General features: G+C 57.1%; 1 protein-coding gene across 2 annotated transcripts in view; it reads right to left on the bottom strand.

The window, feature by feature from the left end:
- Positions 1-823: 823 nt before the first annotated feature.
- Positions 824-10,953, bottom strand: part of SCARA5 (scavenger receptor class A member 5) — a 35,886-nt gene continuing 25,756 nt past the window's right edge. The window contains exons 7-9 of one of the 2 annotated variants that reach the window (XM_082048219.1): positions 10,300-10,347; positions 4,958-5,155; positions 824-1,075 (exon numbers count right to left, since the gene is read on the bottom strand). In XM_082048219.1, coding sequence (XP_081904345.1) covers positions 939-1,075; positions 4,958-5,155; positions 10,300-10,347 — 383 coding nt within the window. In that variant the 3' untranslated portion in view covers positions 824-938. The remainder of the gene's footprint in view (positions 1,076-4,957; positions 5,156-10,299; positions 10,348-10,953) is intronic. The other variant, XM_082048220.1, reaches the window with a different exon arrangement.

Raw genomic sequence — 10,953 nt, 5'->3', positions numbered from 1 at the left:
CGGCGGAACGCGGAGGGGGCGGGGCCAGCCTAGGGGGCGGGGCCAGCCCAAAGGGGCGTGATCAGTATAAGGGGCGTGATCAGTCCAGGGGGCGGGGGCAGCCCGAGGGGCGGGGCCTACGGGGCTGGGCGGGGCTTGGGGTGGGTCTGAGGGTGTCTCCAGGCTCTGAGAGGGGGTTTGGGGGGGTTAAAGGGCCCCCAAGTGCTTTTGGAGGGTCCCCTGGGTGTTCCCAAAGATTCGGGGCCACCTGAGGGGGGTCCCCGGGGCTCTGCAGGAGTCACACGGGTCACCAAGGCTTTGGGGGGGGCCCTGAGGGATCCCCAAGGCTTTTGGAGGGGGGCTGCATGGGTTCCCTAAGCCCTTGGGGGGTCTCTATGAGGTCCCCAAGCCCTTGTGGGGGTGTCTACGGGTTCCCTAAGCCCTTGGCGGGGGTCTCTATGGGGTCCCCAAGACCTTGGGGGGGGTCTCCATAGCATTGCCACCCCCTTGTGGGGCTCGCTCTTGAGCCTCCAGACCACGAGGGGGGGTGTCTCTGGGGTTCGGCAGGGTCCCCAAGCCCTTGGGGGGTCACCATGGGGTCCCCAAGCCATTGGGAGGTTTCCAAGGCATTTTGGGGGGTCTCTGGGGGATCCTCAAGCCCTCATGGGGTGTCTCTAAGGGTGGGTTTGGGGGGCTCAGACACCCCAGGGTGCTCCATACCCCCCATGCAGGGGCTTCCTGAACCAGGGCCAACCCACACCCAGGCTGTGTATTTATGTCCCCCCAGGACCCCCCAAATCCCCATCGCTCTTTGCCCCCCCTGAAAACAGCTGCACCAGCGCGGTAGAGAATAATAAAAAAGCATTTATTTCTCTAAGAACCAAACCACTTTGGGAAGCTCGGGTGAGACTGGCGGGGACGGAGCGAACCCCCCGGGCAGATTTGGGGGTCCCGTGCCCTCACGGCGCCAGGCACTTGACGCCGGCGTCCTCGGCGTGCCCGCAGTTGGTCCTGCCCCAGCCGGAGAAGCTGCAGTGCTGGAGACTCTGCTCCGTGCCCGCGCACGAGACGTCGTCCATCCAGATCCTGCCGGTGCCTGCGGAACGGGGACACGCTGGGGACACGCTGGGGACACGCTGGGGACACCGGCAGCCAAACTGGAACCAGTATGGGCACTGCGGTGGGCACCGGTACCAGTATGGGCACTGGGATGGGCACTGGTACGAGTATGGGCACCGGTACCTGTATGGGCACTGGGATGGGAACCGTTACCAGTATGGGCACCAGTCCCATTATGGGCACTGGGATGGGCACCGGTACCAGTATGGGCACTGGGGTGGGCACTGGTACCAGTATGGGCACTGGTACCAGTATGGGCACTGCGGTGGGCACCGGTACCAGTATGGGCACTGGTACCGGTATGGGCACTGGGGTGGGCACTGGTACCAGTATGGGCACTGGTACCAGTATGGGCACTGGAGTGGGCACTGGTATCAGTATGGGCACTGGTACCAGTATGGGCACTGGTACCGGTATGGGCACTGGGGTGGGCACTGGTACCAGTATGGGCACTGGGGTGGGCACTGGTACCAGTATAGGCACCAGTACCAGTATGGGCACTGGGGTGGGCACCGGTACCAGTATGGGCACTGGTACCAGTATTGGCACTGGTACCGGTATGGGCACTGGGGTGGGCACCGGTACCAGTATGGGCACTGGGGTGGGCACTGGTACTGTGATGGGCACTGGTACCAGTATGGGCACTGCGGTGGGCATTGGTACCGGTATGGGCACTGATACCAGTATGGGCACTGGGGTGGGCACCGGTACCGGTATGGGCACTGGTACCAGTATGGACACTGGGATGGGCACTGGTACCGGTATGGGCACTGGTACCGGTATGGGCACTGGGGTGGGCACTGGTACCGGTATGGGCACTGGTACCGGTATGGGCACTGAGGTGGGCACTGGTACCAGTATGGGCACTGGTACCAGTATGGGCACTGGGATGGGCACTGGTACCAGTATGGGCACCGGTGTCCCAGCACGTCCCCCGTGACCAAGGGAACACGTGTCACGGGGACAGAGCGAAAATCATTCAAGCCCTTGAACAAAGGGCTTCGCCCCTTATGAAAATCCCCCCGTCATTATTGTATCCGTCCCTCTTTTTGGTAACGTGTACTAAGTTCATTTTATACATATATATTATTTTCATATATAATACATAACATATATACACTACATAATATGTAACACATTATGTGGTATATATTATGTATGATACGTATGAAATGTAACATATTACATAGTATATATTATGTATGATATGTAACATATTACGTAGTATACATTACATATTATGTATGATGTATGAAATGTAACATATAGTATATATTATACATTATATTATATACTATAAAGTGTATATTTATGTAGTATAAAGTGTATTAATTTTATACATATGTTATTTTTATATATATATAATATGTAACATATAACTTATATACTACATAACATGTCGCATTTCATACATATCATACATATTATGTGTATATATAACATATTATATATATTCAACATATGTATATATTTATATATACTTACATATATAATATATTTATAAAAATAACATATATGTATAAAATAAAGTGGGTCACTTCTATCCAAGGTCACTATTCACAATTGGGTGGCATGTCCATCAAGGAACCCACTGGGACCAAGGCTAATTAGTATCTTCATCAATGACACAGTGGGATCGAGAGCACCCGCAGCAATTCACAGGTGCCACCAAGCTGAGTGGTGCAGGGGACACAGCTGAGGGACGGGATCCACCCAGAGGGACCTGGACAAGCTGGAGCAGTGGGGCCATGTGAACATCATGAGGGTCAACAAGGCCAAGGGCAAGGTCCTGCACCTGGGTCGGGGCAACCCCGGTGTCGGTCCAGGCTGGGGATGCAGGGATGGGGAGCAGCCCCAGGAGAAGGACTTGGGGTGCTGGGGTGGGACATTGGACATGAGCCAACAACAACGATGCTTTTAAACTAAAACAGGGGAGATTCAGGCTGGACATGATGCAGAAATTGTTTGTGCTGAGGGTGGTGAGAGCCTGGCCCAGGTTGGCCAGAGAGGTGGTGGCTGAACCATCCCTGGAGACATCCCAGGCCAGGCTGGACGGGGCTCTGAGCACCCTGAGCTGGTGCAGATGTCCCTGCTCATGGCAGGGGGAACTGGGGAGCTTTAATGGTCCCTTCAACCCAAACCATTCAATGATTCTACAGCCAAGTGGTTGTACCAGCTTCAGGGGTAACAGAGGACCAGGCTGGAAGATGGTGAAAGAAACCCAGGAATGGGCAACCAGGCACTGGTGGGAGGTGTCCCAGGGCTGGGGTGAAGGACACCAACTCCTGGAGGCATCCAGCCCTGCTCGCAGAGAATGTCACAGAAGCACAGAGTCACAGGATGTCAGGGCTTGAAGGGCCCTGGAAAGCTCATCCAGTGCAATCCCCCCATGGAGCAGGAACACCCAGATGAGGTTACACAGGAAGGTGTCCAGGCGGGTTGGAATGTCTGCACAGAAGGAGACTCCACAACCCCCTGGGCAGCCTGGGCCAGGCTCTGCCACCCTCACCCCCAACAAGTTGCTTCTCCTCTCTCAGTGGAACCTCCTGTGTTCCAGTTTGCACCCATTGCCCCTTGTCCTGTCACTGGTTGTCACCAGAAGAGCCTGGCTCCATCCTCCTGACACTCCCCCTTTCCATATTGATCCCCAGGAATGAGTCCCCCCTCAGTCTCCTGTTCTCCAGCTCCAGAGCCCCAGCTCCCTCAGCCTTTCTGATCACCCGACACGTTCCTGTCCAGATGATGGCCATGGTGGGCATCAGGTGCTTTTGGGACCCATCACCTCCTCAGCAGCCCCGAGCAGATGGGGAGAAAACAACCCAAGGAGCTCAAGAGCCCAAGTGGAAAGGGAGCTGCTCTGGGCATGATCATAGAATCATTTTGTTTGGAAGAGACACTCAAGATCATCAGTTCCCCCCCACCCCACCTGTTTGGGGCCAAAGGCCACCCCTCCGCCCGCCAAAGTGTTCCTGACAGTTCCCCTCTGTTTTTAAAAGCTTTTCCTTTTTTTCTTTTTCTTTTGTTATTCTAAAAAGAAAATAGATCTCAAAAATCACATCCGGCTGGAAAACCCGAAGCGTTCGTTCAAAAACAACAAGCCTGGGGATGGTCCCGCAGCGCTGAGTCAGCACGGGGACGGGATGGGCCACCTGGGCCAGCGCCAGCGGTGGCCTCGCACGCGGCCCCGTGAGCCAGCGCCAAAATATTTGGCTGGATGTGCTGAATAAACTGGTGCTGAACCGGAATGGAGCTTCTGGGCCCTCAGTTCCAGCAGGACAGGGAACTGCTGGAGAGAGTCCAGCGCAGCCACCAAGATGCTGGAGGGAGTGGAGCATCTCCCGTGGGAGGAAAGGCTGAGGGAGCTGGGGCTCTGGAGCTGGACAAGAGGAGACTGAGGGGGGACTCATTCCTGGGGATCAAGATGGAAAGGGGGAGTGTCAGGAGGATGGAGCCAGGCTCTTCTGGTGACAACCAGTGACAGGACAAGGGGCAATGGGTGCAAACTGGAACACAGGAGGTTCCACTGAAAGAGGAGAAGCAACTTGTTGGGGTGAGGGTGGCAGAGCCTGGCCCAGGCTGCCCAGGGAGGTTGTGGAGTCTCCGTCTCTGCAGACATTCAAAACCCGCCTGGACATGTTCCTGTGCGACCTCACCTGGGTGTTCCTGCTCCAGCAGGGGGATTGGACTGGATGATCTTTTGAGGTCCCTTCCAATCACAAACATACTGTGATACTGTGACTCTGGGGCCACCACACCCCCTGTCGTTGTGGGGGACACGCTGGATGCCTCCAGGCTCATTTCTGGGTTGATTTTTGGGTGTTGATGGTGGATGAGGTGGGGCAGGGGTGCAGGGTCCTACCTTGGCCAAAGCGGGCCATGCGGTACACCTCCTCGGCGCCTCGGAAGCCCAGCATCCGGCACACCACGTCCCCGTCCTTCTTGTCCCAGCCGTCGTCGCACACCGTGCCCCAGCGCCGGTCGTAGAAAACCTCCACCCGTCCCTCGTGGGAGCCGGAGCCGTTCACCAGCCGGACCGTCCCCTCCTCGGCGGTGGCTGCTGGGGACACAGAACAAAGTCAGAGGGATCGTGGTGGCATCTCTGAGTCCTGCTCTTGCCCGCCTCCCGTGCCCTCAGCTGAAGAAAGCACAGGGTGACGCACCTCCAGGAGACCTGAGGACATCCCACCACCACCACGTACCGGGCTGGAAGGGACCCAGGGTTGTCACAGAATCCCAGAGTGTCAGGGGTTGAAGGGCCCTGGAAAGCTCATCCAGTGCAATCCCCCCATGGAGCAGGAACACCCAGCTGAGGTTACACAGGAAGGTGTCCAGGCGGGTTGGAATGTCTGCACAGAAGGAGACTCCACAACCCCCCTGGGCAGCCTGGGCCAGGCTCTGCCACCCTCACCCCCAACAAGTTGCTTCTCCTCTTTCAGTGGAACCTCCTGTGTTCCCATTTGCACCCATTGCCCCTTGTCCCTATTTTGCTGGGGGAGGATGAGCCTTGCAGTGGTCACACCAAGATGGAAAACCTGCTCACAGCCTAGAACTGCTGCAGGGAGGGCAGGGACCAGCAAAACCCAGTCCCAAAGCCACCAAGGTGAGACCAAAGGGACACAGCTCAGGCTGGCGATGAGGAGGGAGATCTGAGCAACCAGGCGGGAGGAGGACGATGCCAACAAAACCTGGGCACAAAGCATTTCCAAAAGGGACTAGAAAGGGAATCTCAAGTGATTGGGAGGCACAGGGCAACAAAGATGCTGAAGGGAGTGGAGCATCTCCCGTGGGAGGAAAGGCTGAGGGAGCTGGGGCTCTGGAGCTGGACAAGAGGAGACTGAGGGGGGACTCATTCCTGGGGATCAAGATGGAAAGGGGGAGTGTCAGGAGGATGGAGCCAGGCTCTTCTGGTGACAACCAGGGACAGGACAAGGGGCAATGGGTGCAAACTGGAACACAGGAGGTTCCACTGAAAGAGGAGAAGCAACTTGTTGGGGGTGAGGGTGGCAGAGCCTGACCCAGGCTGCCCAGGGGGGTTGTGGAGTCTCCTTCTGTGCAGACATTCCAACCCGCCTGGACACCTTCCTGTGTAACCTCATCTGGGTGTTCCTGCTCCATGGGGGGATTGCACTGGATGAGCTTTCCAGGGCCCTCCAACCCCTGACATTCTGGGATTCTGTGTTTCCAGCCTGGAGAACAAGGACCAAGTACACGCTGCCCAGTTGGACCCTGACTTGGTGCTTGTGGGGAAGCTCCAATGGGTCCAAAAGCCGAACTGGGGTGGTGGGATACAACGTGTGCTCCTCCCCCCATCATCACCCTCTCACCAGGCGGGACCAGCATGGTCACCCAGGGAGAAGCACAGGGGGTGCTGGTTTATCTGCCAGGGCAATGACCGAGGAGCTCAGCACCAAATCCAACCCGCAGCAGTTCTTCCTTCCACCCCCAGCAAGGAAACCCAGAAAAGGAACACGCCACAAATCCCGTTATTTGGGATGGAAAAGGGGTCAAATGGTGAAAATCGCTGTCAGGCAGCTGGGCTCCGTGAGTCACCGCGGGCTGGGACGGCGGCCACGGGCGGAGCTGGGCCCCCCCAGCCAAGGTTGGATTGCAGCTGCTCAGAGATTTGTATTTCAAGAGGTTTTCTCAAAGCCAGGGTGTTGGTTTGTTTTCTTTTCTTTCCCCTATCAAAACACACATTCCCGTTGGAAATGCTCACTGACATCACTTCTCAAATGAGAAGATAACTGGGGTTGGATTGCTGCATGGAGCAGCGTTTCCAGGCACAGCGAAGCCTCCTCCTTGACGCCCATCAGCTCATCCTCCATGCCCAAGGCTGGTCCCCGGTGGAAATGGGGTCGGGGGGTTGCATTCTGCTTCCATCCCACCAAAACCACCACAACCACCACCAAGGGCCCAGCAGTGCAAACAGGAACAAAACCTCCTGATCTGCTGTGATTTTGCCCATGCATGGACCACGGCAACTTCTCAAGGGGTGAAACCAAGGGTCTCCACACCAAGAGGTGACCATTGCAGAGGGAGCTGCGAAGAACCAGGAAACATCTGACATTGGTCCTGCTTTTGCTTTAATCTCATGGTGGTGGGATATCACAGAATCGTTTTGGCTGCAAAAGACTCGTAAGATCAAGTCCAACCATAACCCAACTCCTGGCACTGCCCCATGTCCTGAGAACCTCATGTCCGTCTGTCCAGCCCTGCAGGGATGGTGACTCCAGCACTGCCCTGGGCAGCCTGTTCCAATGCCCCACAGCCCTTTGGGGAAGAAATTGTTCCCAAGATCCTATCTAATGTCCACCTAGCTCTGTGTCCAAAGCCACCCACGTTCCCTGGTGCCAGGAGAGCAGGCAGGTGACCGACAACCCAGGGCCCATTCCATATCTCCAACCCAAACCAGTTGCTCACCCAACATGCTCATTCCTCCCCATGAGTCCATCCTTGTCCCGTCTCTTCACTAGATGCCCATCACCACATCCCCAAGGAGGAGAAGAGATGTGGAATGAGGGCAGGGATCCAAGCACTACCAGCATGTTCCCATTAATCAGCAGGGTGAGGGCTGCTAATTAACTCTCAGAGCTCAGCCCTTCTGCTTAGCCTCTAACGAGCATTGCTTAGAGGGCTCGTAAAAGCTCATAAACCCCAGAAGTCTCCTCACAAACCAGTATCAGCTGCCCATAACAGCCCTGCAGACCAGCCCAGGTAGTCCCAACCCAGCTGACTCCAGCCCAGATAGTCCCAACCCAGCTGATGCCAGCCCAGATATTCCCAACCCAGCTTATCCCAGCCTAGCTGATCCCAGCTCAGATAGTCCCAACCCAGCTGATCCCAACCCAGCCTAGGGTTGTTTTGAGCCCACAGCCCCTGGAGACCCTTCAAAAGCTGCAGTGGGGGCTGCACTCGTGTCCTGCCCCCCGGGAGCCGGTGGAGCCATCAGGAGCTGCTCGGGGACCAAAGCGGGTTGTCTACATCCTTGTGCTGCAGAAGCTTTGCCCAGGATCAGGGTCTCCGATCCCAGCCCTGCCCGCAGCGTCCCTGCCCGCAGCGTCCCTGCCCGCAGCGTCCCTGCCCGCAGCGTCCCTGCCCGCAGCATCCCTGCCTGCATCTCCTGGCCCCATCCTGCTCCAACATACCCACTAAACTCCCCAAACCACCGTTTCTTCCTCATCCTGGGCGTGTGCGTTTGGTTTTTGCTGCAGCAAATCCTCCCAAACCCCTTGGCCTCCCCCCTGCCCGGCCCCCAAAATCCAGCAAAACACACAAGGAAAGGCTGAAGAGGAGAAATGACTCCCAGTGGCCGAGAAAACGGGGCCTGATGCTTTGCAGCTGGGTTGAGATACTGTCTACCCCCGTGATGGAGACCATCTGCCCCCATTCCCTGGACCCCCACCTCCCTCTCCTGCTGCCCCCGCTCTGCTCCCTTTGGATTGGGACTCTGGATGCAAACATCACGTTTCCAGGGGGTGGATGTGGGGTACGTCTATCCCAGGAAACTAAATAGTGATATTCCCCGTCATTTGGACTTTGCAGATAGGAACTGGTTGTGTTCACCCACCAAGAGTGGCTGGAGGGGATGTGGGTGCTGGGTCCTTCTTGGGGTGCAGGTGCATCCCACCGCAGGGCCCCCTGCTCCCCTTATGGCCCCACCACGTCCTTGCTTGTGCTTGGCACCCTTTGGGTGTCATGGTGGCTGGTGGTGGGGACCTGGAGACCCTATGTGGGCACCTGAGGCAGGAGAGATGTCCCTGGGGTGGCAGAAGGGATGTCACCAAGGAGGTAGGAAAGATGTCCCCAAGGAGGAATGACTCTGGAGAGGCAGGAGGGATGTCCCTGGGGTGGCAGAAGGGATGTCCTCAGGGAGGTAGGAGGGATGTCCCCAGGGAGGGATGTCTCCAAGGAGTGACGTCCCCATGAAGGGATGTCCTCGAGGAGGCAGAAGGAATGTCCCCAAGGAGGGATGACCCCAGGCTGGCAGGAGGGTCATCCCCAAGGGAGGATGACCCTGGAGAGGCAGGAGGGATGTCCCCAAGAAGGGATGTCCTCGAGGAGGCAGGAGGGATGTCCCTGGGGTGGCAGAAGGGATGTCCCCAAGAAGAGACACCCTGGACAGGCAGGAGGGATGTCCAAAGCTTGGAGGAAACCATCAGCATCTCCAGGGGTCTCAGGGACAAGGTCCCTGCCCAGCACAGCCATAAGGGTGGGCAGCATCCAGCCCTGGGCTTGTTCCCTGGCATTTCTTTGCTCTGAACTGCCTGAAAGGAGCTTGGAGCCAGGGGGGGTCGGGCTCTGCTCCCCAGGAACAAGCGCCAGGAGCAGAGGAAACGGCCTCAAGTTGCGCCAGGGGAGGTTGAGGTTGGATGTGGGAACAATTTCTTCCCCAAAGGGCTGTGGGGCATTGGAACAGGCTGCCCAGGGCAGTGCTGGAGTCACCAGCCCTGGAGGGTTGGACAGACGGACATGAGGTTCTCAGGACATGGGGCAGTGCCAGGGGTGGGTTATTGTTGGACTCAATGATCTTAAAGGTCTTTCCCAACCAAAATGATTCTATGATTGAGCTTGACCCTCTTTATCTCCTGGAAAACACGGGGAGCAGAACGCCCCAGCTGGCTTTGGGCATCTGTGTGGGCATCTGAGGCAGGTGAGATGTCCCTGGGGTGGTGGGAGGGATGTCCCCAAGGAGGTAGGAGAGATGTCCCCAGGGAAGAATGACTCTGGAGAGGCAGGAGGGATGTCCCCATGGAGGCACGAGGGATGTCCCTGGGGTGGCAGAAAGGATGTCCTCAGGGAGGTAGGAGGGATGTCCCCAAGGAGTGACGTCCCCATGAAGGGATGTCCTCGAGGAGGCAGAAGGAATGTCCCCAAGGAGGGATGACCCCACACTGGCAGGAGGGTCAGCCCCACCATCCCGGCTGGGGGCTCCGCACACCTGGGGCTGCAGAACAAGGTGCTTCCCCCTGCTTGGCTCTGCCTGAACGTCACCACCACCTTCCTCGAGCATCCTTGGTCCGGCATCCCTCCCACCTCTCGGTTGCGCCGGTTCCTTCTTGCCCAAGGCGGAAAAGCCAAGCTCAGGGCTCAGCAGCCTCGTCCAGCAGCTTTCCTGCCCGGTTTGCAGGAGCCATTGCCCCACATAACACCACCAAAACCATACCCAAAGCACCGGGGAGATGACCGTGATAGAGCGCTTACCTGTGCTACCGCCTCGGTCCCCCTTCTCTCCCTTTGGGCCACGGTCACCTGGGAAAAGAAAGCCGTAAATCTTGTTAAAAATCAGCTTTTTCCCAGATATCCTGCTCTGAGGTGTCGGCAGCTCTTGGAAGGCTTGATCAGTTTGGGGAAACTGAGGCACAAAGCAGCAAATGACTTGTCATCCCCTCTCCTGACCCTCCCAGACATTCTGCTTGGCAATGGGACCTTCTCACCCCTCCAGCTTCTCCTGGATGATGCTTTGAAAAGCAAAACCAACCTGGCCCTGGGAAAACGCGGCTTTGCGCGGGTTTATCCTGTGCGGCACCAGCAGCTCCCCAGGCTCCGGGGTTTGAGCTTCAAAGTGGTTCCTCACCCCTGTATCTGCAGGGGGGACCCTGCCCTGGGTACCCCTTGGTTTGGACTCACCAATACCCGCGGTTTGGGGTGCAGGGAAAGGATGGAGAACACCCTGAAAATTCTCCTGGGGTGCATGTCCTGCAGGAGATGGAGGGGCTGGTGGTCCCTCAAACCATCCCATCCGCTCTGCCCCGCTCCATCCCAACAGGGAATAAAGGAAAGCAAAGCCTGAGTCTGGGGTTAAATAACCCCCAAATTTGGGGCTAAAAACGCCTCGTTTTGCAGAGGTCAAGGGCA

This window comes from Streptopelia decaocto (assembly GCF_964273445.1).
Source record: "Streptopelia decaocto genome assembly, chromosome: 3".
Lineage (NCBI taxonomy): Eukaryota > Metazoa > Chordata > Aves > Columbiformes > Columbidae > Streptopelia > Streptopelia decaocto.
The sequence above is the reverse complement of the archived record's forward strand: the minus strand, read 5'-3'. Positions and strand labels throughout refer to the sequence as shown.